Below are 16,306 nucleotides of genomic sequence, written 5' to 3' on the forward strand. Positions count from 1 at the left end.
ACGTGTCGAAAATGCGATCTTGTAAATAAAAATCATTTTAGAAAATCAATGATTACCCTGATCAATTGGAATAAATTATTAACTGTACGCTGAGTCGTGGAATTAATAACGAGTCATTCCTTCAAGTTGACACGCAGAAGCAAAGAATCACGATCAACGATTTTTTTATCATCGTCAGTCTGCCGGATCTCATTAGTCTAACAATAAGTGGTTCAAATTCTGAATGATTCGATGTATCAAACGATAAAAAATTTATCGTTCGTGATATACCGTCCAATATTTACGAATAATCTATGCCACGCGATTCGGCGTTAAAAATTCGGAGAGTTCTTATACCATTTTGAGAGATCAATCAATTCCACGCAATTGTTATGAATTAGACCTTAAGACAATTCGAAATCCCGATCAATACCTCTTATTTTCCGTCCCGCATCAGCAGCCGCTAAATAAACCACGACTTACGCCAGTAACCCGTTACGTCATCGAAGCAGCAATTCTAATACCCCTTCTAATAATTCACAAAGCATTAGCCCCGTGTTGCTCAAGGATTTAACAGAAGTTCCCCAACAGTAAGACCGAAGGCTGGCTGGCCTTGCGGGCACAAGACCGTTCGTGTTTCAGATCCGTAAGTAACCAGATTAGCACCTGGCTGGGCAACAAGACGGAACGCCGTAAGACGCAGTGGTCAGCCTGGAGCCAGACGCTCTGCGTTTCCTAGTCTAACTATTTACCGTCAAATCCAATTCCTTATCCACGAACCGTGCAACGAATGGGTACAGTGACCGTATAACGGCGAGATTCCGCGTCAATAGAAGAGGGGAGTTGAAAAAGGCTGGGATTAATATTTTGGTCGAGAAACGGCAAGCTGGAAAAAGACTTTTTTTCCGATCCTCTTCATCACTGTGAAAAATAAAGAGTATGTCGATGGATGATCTCGAAATCGGTAGAGTGAAAAGTCTGAAACTGACAGGACTTGGCAGTGAAATTGAAAAGTTTTGAAAGAAAGATGAGAAGAAGAAAAATTTCCACCGTTTAAAAAAAAAAAGTAAATAAATATATAAACTGGCTTTGGAACAAACATGCTTTGAGAGGTAATTTTTGTTTTGTTTATAAAAAAAAATGGCATATCCAGCCGGTTTTAGTTCGCCTCGTCAATTATGCGGCCGTGAAGCAACGTAACTAAATGACGGAACGAACAAAAGGGGTGTAATTTTCGTTTTTCCACTTTTATCGAGCCTCTCCATTTTCCTGGTTGAAGCATCAACCGTGTATTTTATCGACTCACGTGTAACCACGTGCAGGCTAATCCTGACCCCGTCTGCAAGAGTCCCTTGCGTGTCTTCTGGCAACTAGGACCATTCAAACTCATACGAGTTTGCATGGCTAGTCGCGATGCAGTTCCACGCCTTGTTTCAAACAACGATTCAAAATTTACGAGGATAGCTGGCAGCCTCCACGGCAAATCTGACGCCCTTCGACCTAAACTATAGTCCAGAGATTGCGTGGTAATTTGCGGAGACTAGATTAAACAGCGGCCTTTCATAGAATGCGTCGTAATCGACTTTAGATAAACTAGACGTGATTGGACGAAAAATCTCGCCTGCGAGCTGATGATTTGGAGAAAGATTTTTTCTGCTTAAAGCCAGACTTTAAATCAGACTTTGATTGATACGATTTTAACTACGGCGAGAGCGCGTTCTTGAATTATAATAATTCTAACAATAATTCGCTCGCTGTCGAGAGATCGGGAATTGCAGAGGTAAAAAGTCACTCAAGCACGCAGCCTCGTGCATATTACATAACACTGGTCTTGTTGCCCTTGATATTTGAGTTGTCTTAGTAAGATTTCATGTCAACGACCCTAGAAGTAAGCGTAGTTTTTCAAAATTGGCTCTAATTATTTATTTTATTGAAATTATCATATATGATTCAAAAAAGTAATATTTAGACGAAAAATTCGATTTCAAAGTTGTTCGAAAAAATATTCCACGGCATCACAAAAAATTTCCTTGTTTCCCTGATTTTTTACTTCATGAATTTTGATAGAATTTACGAATAAAATCATGATTATATTAGAAACTGTCCCCCCACCCCCCCTACAATAACATAAAAAGTAGAGCCAATCTAATATAATCATAATTTAATTCGTAAATTCTATCAAAATTCATCAAGGAAAAAATCAGAGAAACAAGAAAAATCTTTTCTTATCGAGCTATAAATCTATTCAAAAACTGAAGGGTGCGCCTCTTGATTATAAATTGGACGATTAATTCTTTCGCGACTGTGCAGAAATAATTTTTTGTTTTCTTGTGGTTTTTTTTTTTTTTTTTTTGTATCGCATTGCAAAATTTTTTTGTCGTTATCCAATTTCATAAAATGTATTGGAACACAATTCACACATCGTTCTATCGCTTTAAAAACCCTGTCAGTAAAAATTGCGTCTCAGCCGTTGTTCTGTCGTTGAAAAACGCGTCACGTCAAAATGTTTTTGCGGCATTTTGCAAAGTTATGGGGCCAAAGACACGGGCGTCCCGCTGTCTGGCAGCTACGCACCTGTTGGCAGAAATACCCTCGTCTCTCTCTCTCTTTCTATTTCTCTCTCTACGCTCCTTTGCCACCTCTGACGTGAACAAATGGCACCGAGTAATGAATAAATTAGTTCTCGCATGTGACCCGAGGCGTTTGAAATTCTTCAGAAATCAGATACACCCATCCGTCCGTGGCAGAGATGCAGGTATAAATAAATAATTACGCACGCAAGAATGTGTGTAAATAATTAAATGTGTTTATTACAGTTGCACGGATACATAGAACGCATTATTAACGATTCCTACACAACATATTCGATCATCGTTAATCGTTGCTGAGAAAATTACCGAACCCTGTTTTAACACCTTGGCTATTGTAAGTTTTCAACGACGATTCGTAAGCGTTGTAAATATGCGAATGCAATTAGTAATTAAGCTGGATGATTAATGACTCGCGGTAACAATTCGTTATAAATACATGATCCGATGGTGGTGGGAAAATGAGGGAGGGAATTGGATTTCGATGCGATGTAAGAAAAGTTTCAATCGTCACAAACAGTAATCTGCGTTGTTGAGTCAAGTAGAATTGATCGATCGTGTAATTATTTGTTTCTAAGCGTTGTGAACGTTGATATTAATGATTTTTGCAGTTTTTCCAAAATCGACCCAAAGTTCTGTTTCGCTTCGTAAAGAAAATACTGGAAACAAGTGAAACTTTGATCCGCAAATTTATTACTCGAGCTGCTTCGCCTGTATTATATTACTCAGCAAAGTTTGAATCATTTCTACAATGAACTCGGTGAAATTTCAAGTGAATTTTTCAAGTTTCACGAAACTTATTCGATCCGAAGAAACTCGACGAATTTTGTCTCATTTGAAATGTTCGTAAAACGAAAACATCGAAAACATTAAACAGTCAATTCGAATACTTGACGCTAAATGTTAAACAATCACAAGTATCAATTAATTCGCACAACGGTCAAATTAAAAGCGGTGTTTCAATTACTTTTAAAAATATTAACACGAGTAATGAATTCTTTCAATACATCTATATTTAATCCTCCTCGATAATTCTTTCCCGCGAAAAATTCAACATCAGCAACAACATACGCAACATAATAAAGAATGATTAAAATCCGACGAAACGCGTCTGGTGACATTGCTGCACATTATCCGCAGTATCAATCGAACGAAGTGGTTTTCATCGGTTGAGAAAACGAGAAACGAGCTTGCAAGTACGATGTGAAAGAAAAGCCAAGGAACACGGAAGAGATTAATTTTTTCAAAATTCGCATCATTTATACACCTATAACTCATCTATGTAAATAGCAGCCTAAACTATTCCGTCGAGGGGAGAGAAAACGTCGTGGAAAAAAATGAAGAAAATGAAAAGATACAAACGAATTAAGTTATGGGTAAAAATGACCCATTTTCTACCGACTATTTATCGCTTTGTTTATTTTCATTATTCCGGGTCGCGGCTAAGTATAGCCGGAAGGCACGCCGACGACGCAACGACGGTCAGCCCCTAAATTTATCAACGGACTTCCGGCCCGACTGTCTACCGCTGGTTGAACAGAACTGTTGCCACAGGAAGCGCGCCGGCAACGACGACGGGTTGTAATGACAGGTGTGCTGCTGCTGTCTTTGATGCGCTTTTAGGCCAGGTGCCATAGCAAAAGATGAGAAATCCCTTGAATCTGCGGGCCAGCCGATTTTTAAAATTATTTTTCTCGTTTTTTTTTGTTTTCTTTTTTTTTTGCGGGGAAACATTTCTTACTCCTGAAGTCACTGATGGATTTTAACGTAAAGCGACCGATTGGTTTGCAATAATTTGAAATCTACGCGTGAATTCACTCGGATCAATCAATCACGGAAATGAAAAGAGAAAATTAGCAGAAGACGGTTTTGAATGCGTTGAAATTAAAAGAAATTATTCGAAATCGGATGTTTGGCGCTGGCTTGCAAAAATCATAGAAGATTAAGTAACGTTAAGTCGCGCGAAGTTGTGGGTAGATTAAAAATTGTAGAATCGTGAATCTGAGAGTAATCCGAGTATCTATGGGCAATTCCAAGCCAACTCCACCTGCTCCCAAAACTAACCATATCCGATTTTGCTTGAACTTTAATATATTATTTCGGGGGTCGAAAAAGTAACCTCTGAATTATTTCAGATTTTTTCGATGACTGGTTAAAAGGCCGTCTTGTTTCCGCACTAATTTGTATCCCAGCATCCGTCAGTCGTACGAAAAAATCATTAATGGAAATATTTTTTGTCGACTTTGTTCGCGACTTGGCACATTTTTTTTTTTTTGTAAAAATAGTCTAAAAACATGATTTTCATGGTGTTGGCCAGCTTCGATTTTCATAAAATTTTCACCATAAATTCTTTGTCAAAATACATTCTTTCTTCCATTTCACTTTTTTCATACTAATGATGTTGGGATATAAATTAGTGCGAAAATAAGACAAATTTTTAACCAGTGGTAAAAAAATAAGAACTGAAACGATTCAGGGGTTACTTTTTTGACCGCCGAAATACCGCATTAAAGTTCAAGGAAAATCGGAGATGGTGAGGGTTGACGGTAGCTCGAGTTGGCGTGGAATGCCCCTTATACAATAATGAAAGTGAATAGAGCCCCTCGGTTTCAATATTTCATTTCGCGTTATTGCCTGCAATATGAAAGTTGATAGCCCACAAAATTAAGGGTTGACTTTCCGTGATTCGATGTTACCGAAAACCGTGATATTTGATCTGATGAATCGGAAACGCGAGGGATCAAATAGCAGGCTCATTAAAAACCGACATCTCGAGTAGCTGCGATGAATCTTTCAATTAACACATCTGTCCGCGAAACGAAAATATTTTGTATTTTATTGATCCTACGATGTGTTTTTTGTCAGAGACCGTTTCATTATTTTGTCTATATCGTGAAACAAATATGTACGATTTTGTAAATTTTGCCAAATCGCGGTCTATCGGGACTCCGTACGTATAACATAAGTCCATTTTATTTATTGACATTTTTTCTGCAACCCCGGAGCAATTATTTAATTGATTTTGGTACCTTTACCCTGTAATTGTGTTCTTCCTTAACCCTTTCATGCATACATTTTTCTTTACACGTGATTCACTTGAAACTTTGCAAGCATGGGCATTTGGGATCGCTGATTACGAATGGCGGACAAACAAAAACAAGAAGACAAATTTTGAAAAAATTCTGTAAAATATTTTGGTGTCTTTCAAGGTTGTGTAAAAAAATTGGCATTTGTATTTTCATGTTAGCTTAACAGAAAATGCTTTTCTTCGTAGAAAAGTACGAACTTTTGACCATTTGTTTACACATACTATTTTTCCAATAAACGAATAAATACTAGGATTTTATATTTTTTTTTTTTTTTTGTTTTTTAGTCTTCGAAATATTTCAGGGACCATGTGAAACCAAAAAACTCGACAATTGTTACCAAAAATTAGTTTAATAAATAAAAAGCTACAAAAAAAAAGGTGAAACGCTGAGCGTTAAAGAAAAAATTCTGTACGATGCATCCGGCAATCGATATTTTTTTTTTTTTTTTTTTACAAAAACAAATAGTTCCCTTTCAGGTTGAGTGACTAAGGAACGAGTTGCCCAAGTAAATTCTTGCTTCATATAACAGGTAATGTTCGAGAGAAAGCTCGTCTTCGGAACCTGGATATAATACGAGATTATTCTACTGTACAATGATCAGAGACTGAAACTTGGTGCAGCGAAACTAGCTTTGTCAACGCATACGAATAGCGGATCTTATACGTCTCTGATCTCGCGAACATGAAGAATGCAGCGTAATATGCATGACATATACGATATATGTATATACATACATATATATATATATATATATATATATACATACGTACATATACAAGTACGTAGGCCATATGGAGATTATACTTTGATTCTGCAAAGTCGAGATTTGCTTTTACGCGCCAAGTTGGGAGAGAGAAGAAAACGACAATCTCTTTACTTTCAAATTTTCAATCGTACACATCGTATAAATGTGTAAAGTTTCTCCAGCCGGAAAAATATGCATCACGCAAAGATCGCGTGAATCGAAATTACTCGAGAAGGTTCGAAATGTTTCGTAAGATATTCTGAAGTTGATCAAAAAATTGAATGTGCCAAAAAAATCGAGAAAAATCGCTTCATAATGGAACCGGTTTGGAAATGTTCTGAGTGAAAATTAGAAATTTGGCGAAGTTCTTGGAAATTTTCAGACCGTTCAAACAATGTTTTAGTCGAGCATAAAATTTGAAGTGCTTGCCCGGTTTTGAAATGTTTGAAATAGAAAATACAGTTTCTGAGAATCATTTGAGAATTTGAAAACAGGTCCCTTTCAAAATCACTTATAATTATAAATAATTGACCGGTTGAATAAAGAATCTGAAAAACTTCAGAGTACCGTTTCAGAGTTGGAACAATTATTGCAGAAAAAATGTTAAAAAAAATCAGAAATGGCGAGGGCCGGACGTTAGTCGGGTTTGCATGGAATTCCCCATACATGGGTATAAAAATATTAGCAAAAAGTAATAAAATTTACCTCCAGCATCTAACTTTTTCATTATTATTATCGATATAATTATACGCGGTCAACGATAATTATTCCGCTGTAGGAAGATTAAAAAATTGTGCGGGAAAAGAAAAACGAAAAGGGCGAACAAATCGAAGGAGCATAAATTACGTTGTACGACGCGCAAGCTCTGACGAGGAAAAAAAAATATATATAAATTAAAAGAAGCCATGGAAAAATGTAAGGAAAAAACGCGGGCGGAAAGTCGTGCGGTACAATGTCGCGGAAAAAAAAGCAAAGAGTACGGTATATGCAGCATGTGTACCTGAAGCAAGAGCCACGTTTTCGCAAAATCCACGAAAGGCAGGAACGACGACGAGCGGTAATAAATCTCTTGCCGAGGGTCGTCGGGAAGTTGAAAAACCGGGCGTCTCTGTTGCAAGACGTTTTCAGCTTCCTTTTAGTAGGTGGGTAGGTACACGTACCTTCGCATCGTTACACATACAACGCGTCATCAACATTCCGACGTATTCATGTTAATATGGCCGCACACATACGCACGTGTACGAATTACGTTTTATTATTAACATGTATGTACGTGTAAGGTAAAGCACACAATTACGTAAGTTTTTCAAACTGCATGCCTCTTTACGAATTTCAATGAAAAGTTTTCCATGCAAGCTCGCGGTCCCTTCGTCCCGTGATTAAACGCTCGTATTACACACACATACATATATATAAGTGCAATGCATACACATTCATGTATTCCATACTGTATAAGAAGAAGTCTCGCCTATGCTCGCATTTTTTTCTCCAACCACCCTGCGAGTCATTGTATCAAACTTAACCACGAATAATGTATATGAAAATTTCCCTTGACTCTTGATTCTGAATATTAGATTATAATTTCACCTTAGCAATGAAAAGAACAAGTGAATATATAATTTAAAAAGTTAAAAATCATAAAACCTCGCTCGTATTATATGCGTTTAAAAAATTTCCCATAACGCAATTATTATTATTATTCTAAAGTACCGAAGAACGAAGACTTCGATCGAGGTAAATTTATTTGTCTCGATTATTGAAACTAATTATACACACACGCGACAGATTTGAATATTGTCGTGAACAGGATTTTTGGGTGGAGAAAAAAATATCGATAATGAGTCATTGAAAAGAACGGCTTCTGTTACGAGGAATATAATCTTCGTAAATAATGTGTGAGATTAATTTAAGGGGGGAGTATCTTCGGGAGTGCACAAAACGCATGCGTTGTACGCATCGTCCAAAGTGAAATACAACGTCACGCGATTTTTCGGGAGAGGTTAGAATTAAAAGAAAAAACAGGAAAATAAAATGAAATTCATTGAGAAATGAAGATTTACCGAAGATTTCGCAGTTTTACGACTCGGTTGAACCGAACGAAATCGTTTTTTTTTATCTACATTTTTTAGGAATTTAATATGTAATATCTGTGTAATCGTGCGATTTGAAGTGTACAATTCATGCACGGCAAATATATCGTGCCGGCAATTTAATCGAGTTAGGAATATTGTAAATATAGAATCTTACAAAATTTATTACAGTAGTTACAGATTTACAGTTGTTACGTTTCGTATAATGTGTGTAATCAATTTTGGACGATGTTTGTTTCAGGTACCAGCGATTTTAATGAACGAGAAATGGAGATAGTCAAAAGCCGGCTGATCGCGTGAGTCAAGTTGCATACTAAGTAAACTAATTTACGCGCGTAGATGTAATAATAAATAAATCACAATTTCGAAGAGATTGAGAGTGAAGTGAATCCAACTTTTAAGATACAAGAAGAAAAAATGCGTAGCTACTCGTTCGTACGAATTATTCAACGAATTGTGTACCCGTTAATTGAAAACAAGTAACTGTAATACATGAACCAAATTGAATCGAAACGAAAATATGCAAAGAAAAGTATCTTGCAAAAAAAAATCAGATGAGGTAGACAAAAAAAAAAAAAAATTGCAAGAATAAAAAGTCAAACATTATAAAACTGAACCACTTTCTTCCTGGAATTTAATCAGGATACCTGTAAGTTTTATTACGTATCCAATTATTTTCTTTAAAAAAAAATGTAATAAAACTTTCTCAAGGTAATTAAACACCCATCATTACTCGTTACTCCACAAAATTATCACATAATTATCTTGAATACAATACGAGCGGTAATCGTGCATGTTTTGTATTACATACCAAATAGTGAGGTAATGAGGATGGTTTTAAATAAACTTGTATTTCGGCACGACTTTAATTACCGCGAGATGTGGATATATAATTCACATAATACACCCGAGCTGTTTTTATCGTTTAAAAGAGTCATATAACGTTGTGAAATTTTGTATTCAAGACGATCATGGGACTCTGAATCGTTCCAACGGTTCCCGGACAGAATTCTATAAGGTCGTGACATCAATTAACGCGTGTGAACTTCTCTCGAACGTATAAACGCGCTTGGCATCTACATTCATCCTATGTATACCTATACATGTTACATAAATATTCGAGGACAACAAACCGACGCAACTTAAGTATTACACGATGCAGATGTAAACGATACGCTCTGCCTCTTCGTGTAATACCTCCTATTACGCGTCGTCCGAGTCTTACAAGTATAATAATGCCTAAATACGCATAGGATTAGAAATCGACGTAATTTATAAGTAAATTAATTTTTACCTTCAGCGTCATCGTCGATTTTTATGTTATACGTTAAAAGTAATACTCTTCGAAATGCGATTCGATATACATATTTTATTTGCCATACCGCTTAAGATCGATTTTATTCTTTTAAAAATAACGGCATAAATTTTTAACGACATTAAAAATGTACGAGATTGTTTTACTCGCGTTTTCATGTTCCGCGTACGTAGCAGAGAAAACTTTTTCCTTTGTAACCACAGTATTGTTAAACATATCTATACATTTCCGTTTCAGGAATACATCTATATATGTATATATATATATATATTATATGTACATTGTTGAATTTATATACCTGTTAAGAGGGCGCGGAAGCAAACAGCAATTGTGCTAATTACTTAGATCCCAAACCGCGTAATACGGGTAGCTCTCTCTTTCTCATTCGCTCTATCCTTCTCTTACTCTGTCTTCCTATTTCAATAGAACTTCAACGCAGAAGTCCATACATAGTTAGATTGTATTACGATGAAAGTGCACGTAAATAATGGGGCGGTATTATATAGATCTTTGATAATTGAATGGTACAAGTATAATTGCGAAGGACAATCGACTGCGGATATAATCGAGTAAGTAATTAATTAATTAGCTAAACGAAGACTCAATTAATTGATGTAACGATGACGTAATTCAGTAGATAAACGATATGCCGGAGACAATGCAAATACACCGAACGCGTAATTCCTTTCAATTCGTTTCCACGCTTGATATTGAACTGTATAAATGTACACGAATACAATATATTACGACAGAAATTTTGAACAACGCGAAGATCCTACAATTGACCTATAAATACGAAACGAACATTTCAATCCTACAAGAGAAAAGTTTTGCTTTCGGAATATGATAAACGAATACTTCGTTACGATTAATACCAAATAGAAGAAAAACCGTGAATATTTCTCCGTAAATTGATTGAGACCTCATTTTGCGAAGATGCGTGTCAGCTACGGCATTAAAATAAATTTCGACATCAAGCTCCAGGACAACGGACTCGATTTATTACTCGGCTGTATTAATAGTCGAGTGGACACGCTACCAGGGAGTGTGTATCCTGATGCTATGTCTATAGAAACAACACTGGAAAATCGATATCGTTGAATTATTCTCGTCCTGCGTGTATAGAATGTAACATTGTATGATTCGGCAAGAAGAGAAAGAGAGAAAAAGAGAGAGAGAGTGTCGAGTAATTTTTGAAATTTTTGTTAAGTAAAATCAGACGAAAGATCGGTGCGACAAATTGTTAATACCAAGTGCATACCTACGGCCCCCGAATTTGTCACACGTTTATACATCGTATGGTATATGGTAGAATATGATACGAGGGCACGTATTGTACAACTGCACGCGCAGATGATAATAATAGCTTCGAATCGAGAGAAAGAGCGCACTACGGAGACCCATTACCTATCCATATAATTGTAATATATATTCAGGACACGCGTGAGACGCGTGTAATTATTGTATACGGTTAAAACGTAACGAGAATTAATCAGTTGATTGATTGGGATTTGTATCGCACATCTGTAAGACGAGCGTATGCACGTACAATGGGATGCGATACGTCGCCAACTCGTAGAGACGAGAAAAATACTATGGAACTAGGAGAGGAGGGTGACGCTAACGAGGCAATTTTATGTATGATAAATTTGATCACGGAAATAAGGGCTGCTGATATCGCGTACAATAGGGATGTAAATGTATACGTATAACGAATGGGTTTAAACTATACCTACAATGATATTCTTTCCCTTATCAATTGGAGACGGTAATAACTAGACGTTCGGATGTCGGCCCTTGGGACTGTATTATAATCTTGAAACGCTCGCATTGGTGGAATACTTTACAAACGGCATTCTCTTTTCACTAGGAAAAAGAATCACTTCCTAGATCGTATATACCGAGTGTAAAATAAACCGAATAGGATGAGTTCTTTCTCGCCTGTCGACCATTATTTCTTACGACGGAACAACGGGGGAATGCTATAAGTGGAAAACTATGGAAGCAGATTTATAGACGTTAGAGGATCTTTCCTTAGGGAATATAATCTTTGACTGATGTCGGACTTAGAAAAGACAAAGGTTTCGCTTCGGTACACCGTATAAATACACACGCCCACCTATGGAGATTAATGTAAACTCACCCCCGGCTCATCGTCAACTGATGCGGCCAACGGCATACGGGGATAAAATCTCGCCATCCATATATCAGCGTCGTTCTGCAATCTATTCGTTCGTCGAAGTCGAGAGATAAGGTGAAAAGAGATGAAAAACGATACGTCCGTGGATTTTCCTCCATTTTTAACCTCGGGCAAAACTGTGGTCCATGATCTGGAAGGCAATGGAATTATGCTTATTATAACATTTTTAACAATCTAAGGTATAATTGAATTTGTCTATTATCATGTATTGAAAATAAACTCCCATCTAAAAACACTGCGTCTGGTACTTATTACTGGGGTGCGTCAAAGGTCGAACCTGATGTTTGCAGCATGATATTAAAAATTCAATTTTCTACCATTGCGTAGGCGAAGGATGTTTCATTGTTACAATTTGTCTATTCGGTCAAGTCCCGATCTTCGCAGGCGTTTTTAAGTTATTTTAATTTGTTAATTCGATGCTGCAAATTTCGGATTCGACTCTCGATAGACCCTGGGAATTAGTAACAGATGTTCAATTTTTTAGCGTATCCGACTGAAGATATCTAAAGAATACTAACCCTGAATTATTTTTCGTCATGGTTTGCTGGGTCTGGACAAATTTTAGAAGCTGCAATTTCTTCCCGCGACCTTATTCATACGCTAAAGTCCATGAGCCTAGCAATTTTTATTAATCTTCAGTCACCGGCCTTGACATGCGCCGAGTATCAAACTTCCGTCCCAACCCTGGTGAAAATTTCTTCGGCCGGCCATCTTCAGAGTACAGAAAGATACAAACGTTAAATTAGACATTCATCCGAGCTCAGAAAAGCTTGCTCAACGTCAGATTTCAATCAGGAGTCGCATGATCGGAATAAATTGTAAGCGAAATGAAGAAACAGGTAACTTTACAACTCCGTGGCGCATTAGCCCAGCCTCACGATCAGTTTTCAAGCGCAGAAATTAATCGCGACCGTATCGGAACAAGTCGCGCGTGTAAATGACGCTTGTGGTTTCGCTAAGTTTCGTATCGGCGACGCGAGCGCCGCGCGGCGTAAAATCGAACCAAAAGCCGGCGCGGCGTTGAGCGCGAACGGATTGGGAATTCAACAGGCTGGCAGCGTTTGGGTCCGAGTGGCAGTGAGTGCCTGCAAGCTAGTATCAGCTGTGGCTCGAGGAGGGAAAGACGCGGTTATTACGGTCGCTCGCGTGAGCGCGTCAACGGCGCGTGACTAACTGTACCGTAGAACAAACCTTGATCGGGAGCGACGTGAAGTGAGTGAGGGTTTATAGCGAAAATCTAACGCGCGAAATTTGTCGCGTGTTTACACCGCGGTCCGATTTTACCCTGGATTTGTGTTGCGGTGTGTGTTTTTCAACCCGGATTACCGTTTTTACGTTATCCGTCGCTGGATTATCGCCACCGTCCTCCTGGTCCTTCTCATCCTCGTTGTGAAAGAAAGAGTGAGTACGATACAGCAGCCTTAAGCGTTATTATTAATCTATGAACGTATGCACGCATCGTCGTATTCGTGATGATCGTAAACGGCCTATCTTATCTCGCAAGTAATCCAGGGCTTGGGAAACGGATCGTGCTGAAGTTGGTAACGATTCGTGCTGAGGGAAAACCTGATGAAATAAAACACACTCGTATTTCAAAATCATTGTAAAATTGAGAGGATAGTGATTTTTTTGTTTTTTTCTTCGAGATGGTCGGAAGCGGGGGAAAACAATTGCGCCGCGGTTCGATTCCGTTGAAATATGTACGCGATTTCTTGATGGTTTTAGGAACGCGATCGACGACTAATGGTCACTTTTTGTAATGTTCTATCTTCTGCGACCGAACACACGAAAGGCCGCACGATCGACCAACAAGGCGCCGCTTGTCTCGCACGTTCGTCTAAAATTAAATTCCCCACGTGCTTGCTTTCGAAAGCGACCCCCGAGGACTGAGCGCTTCGTCAGGTATAACCCAAAGAATATGTCGAAATATCTAGAAGAACGGTGTCTGTATTGTTACGCCTGACACTGACATTTTAGGATGGACTAACATTCAACTAGCTACTTTATTTTTCATTTTTATATGCCTACCAATGGTTCTACACTAGAAATATCACACTGTGAATAAAATTCAGGCCAAGCAAACTTGGCTCATATTTTTTATAAACTGTTGAATCCTAGATCACCCCAAACTGTCGGTATATATCGGCTCCAAAGATACGGACATCCTTCCAGAACGAGCCTGAAGTTAGTAACGTTAAACGTTGATGGAAAAGTTACTGTTTTACACCTTTGGAATACCTGATGAAATTGAACTTACAAAATCTGAGCTTCTCGATTCTGTGTTAACGGTTAACTAACTTTCAAGTAATCCAAAGTTGCAAAATAACGACTTCTTTCAAAAACGCATCATTACCATCAACGTTACAAACTTCAGCCTGATCTTCTAGGTACCTTCAAGTTCTTCTTACCATAAAAGTTCTTTGGTCAAGTTGTAACACGTGGAGTTATAACAATGCAATGCAGAAACGTGCGAGGAACGGCTGAGCGGCGCCACCTGTTGTGCGACTTTTGTGTTTTCGTTCTAAAAACCTCCTTTGTCATAGCGCATTATCGTTATTCAAGCATTACCACGATGCGGAAATGTTCTCGCTACGCGATAGAAGAAAGCGGATATTTTCGGCTTATCGCAACCTGCACTTATCGCTTTCAATTTAGGCCGTGTCTTCCGACTCCACCGACTCTCTATACGCGTGTTTACTTAAAGCGAGACTGTCGCCGGGCGATAAGAATGACGTGCATCAGCTAGTCGAGGTGAGATTTTCTCGCACGATATCGATAAGGAGGAATAACGACACCCAGGGAACTTTTTCATCCGAAAGAGTTTCTCGAAAATCTATTTTGTGCCTATGCGCGTTTAACATTCTTGCGTTTTTAATCTATACAGCATGAGGATGATCATGCGAGCTGTTATCTGTTGGTACCGCTGCACATACTGTTCGGGACCCTTTTATACAATCCACAACAACACCAAGAAGGAGGAACAATGGCGGCGCGTGTAATGTCTTCGCCTCTCCGACTCTTATCTCTCGGGTTGATTATTGGACCGAATCGAATGAGCTTAATGGCTGAACTTTCGACGACGAACCGATGCCCGCGTCGTTTTCCCGAGGAATAAAACAGACTCTGTGTGTATGTGTCGACCATCCGGCAAATAATCGATAATTATATACCGTGCGAACATCAACGCTGTTAAAATGGAGTTGGGTTGGCGGTCGTCTGTTGCGATATAATCGATGTAGACACACACGACGACCGTCTGTGCGCGGTCATACAGTGTATTAATTATCCACACGCACAGTCCTGCACACACAATATTACACATTCCTGGAAGCGAATCGTACATGAGTCGTTCTTCTGAGTCAGAAACTCTGTCACTGACCATCGGAAAGGAAAAAGGCGGCGACGATGACTAGCCACCTCGAATCGCCTTCTTGGTTGCCTGCAATTGAGTGAAAAAATTCATGAATTTTACCAGAGATCCAAGAACCTTTCCTCCTCGCTATCTATCAGCAACTACGATGAAGCAGTCCCGCGTGCCTTGGACTTGAATGACCGAGTGACCGACGATGAATGAGTCGTCGGAAACTAGTTAGTACCGTTAGTTATTATTATGTTTCTGTGATTACGATCTATGTGTGTATCTGTAAAACTTGAACGAATATACCGAACGCGGTATAATTCAGACCTTCACGATTCCAGGCACAACAAACCCACTCTCGCTTCGCATTCCGAGGCATAAATCACCCGGACACGTGCTCAAGTTCGCGTATACACGCCTGTGTCCCACGCGCCATTAAACAACAACGCATCAACGGGACTTCCCCGCTATACGGCTCGCCAGTGTCAGATATATAACTAGTTCGAAAATAAATTTTTTCAGACCGAAATCTCTGATGTGAGCAGCCAACTTTTTCCCAACACATTCCATACTCTCCTCACCTTATACCACGCTGTATTCATATATCTGTATACATGTATACTCCGTGCTGTGTAAACCCCTGTAACCTCTGAGAGTCGAAATAAACTGTATATAGAAAGAATTTTTTGTCTTCCCTGTTTTCCCTTTCTGTATTTCTTTTCTTCTCTTCTCTTACATATACCTATTTTATCTGTAACCTTCGTATAACCAAGTGTCTAGACAGTTCTGAACTGTTCGCTGAACAGCGTCTAATAATTTTTCTTTTTTTCCGTATTCAGTCAAAGAAAAGTCGATGGAAGAAAAAAAACAAACAAATTATCGACAAACCCTTCTGAGAGTAGAGTTATACAAAACCGTCGAACTCGCGAGGAGGCATTACCG

At 38.6% G+C, this 16,306-nt stretch overlaps 2 protein-coding genes across 12 annotated transcripts in view; one reads left to right on the forward strand and one right to left on the reverse strand.

The window, feature by feature from the left end:
* LOC124183446 overlaps window positions 1-12,960 on the reverse strand; it is a 114,060-nt gene extending 101,100 nt beyond the window's left edge. The window contains exons 1-2 of one of the 2 annotated variants that reach the window (XR_006870981.1): window positions 12,525-12,942; window positions 11,950-12,136 (exon numbers count right to left, since the gene is read on the reverse strand). Coding sequence is in view for 1 of the 2 variants with exons in the window: in XM_046571944.1 (XP_046427900.1) it covers window positions 11,950-12,136; window positions 12,525-12,544 (207 nt within the window). In the remaining variant the exon portion in view is untranslated. Of the gene's footprint in view, window positions 1-11,949; window positions 12,137-12,524 lie in introns of both variants that reach the window. The other variant, XM_046571944.1, reaches the window with a different exon arrangement.
* Window positions 1-16,306, forward strand: part of LOC124183431 (leucine-rich repeat-containing protein 15-like) — a 117,996-nt gene that overhangs the window by 83,382 nt on the left and 18,308 nt on the right. For 5 of the 10 annotated variants that reach the window (XM_046571919.1, XM_046571917.1, XM_046571918.1 and 2 more), the window contains one exon: window positions 8,733-8,787. The exons of 1 other annotated variant lie outside the window; for it this stretch is intronic. The gene's annotated coding sequence lies outside the window, so the exon portion shown is untranslated. Of the gene's footprint in view, window positions 1-8,732; window positions 8,788-13,045; window positions 13,408-14,890; window positions 15,595-15,705; window positions 16,050-16,306 lie in introns of those variants that run through there. 4 more of the 10 variants (XR_006870978.1, XR_006870979.1, XR_006870980.1 and 1 more) reach the window with 4 other exon arrangements.

Source organism: Neodiprion fabricii, chromosome 5 (assembly GCF_021155785.1).
Source record: "Neodiprion fabricii isolate iyNeoFabr1 chromosome 5, iyNeoFabr1.1, whole genome shotgun sequence".
NCBI lineage: Eukaryota > Metazoa > Arthropoda > Insecta > Hymenoptera > Diprionidae > Neodiprion > Neodiprion fabricii.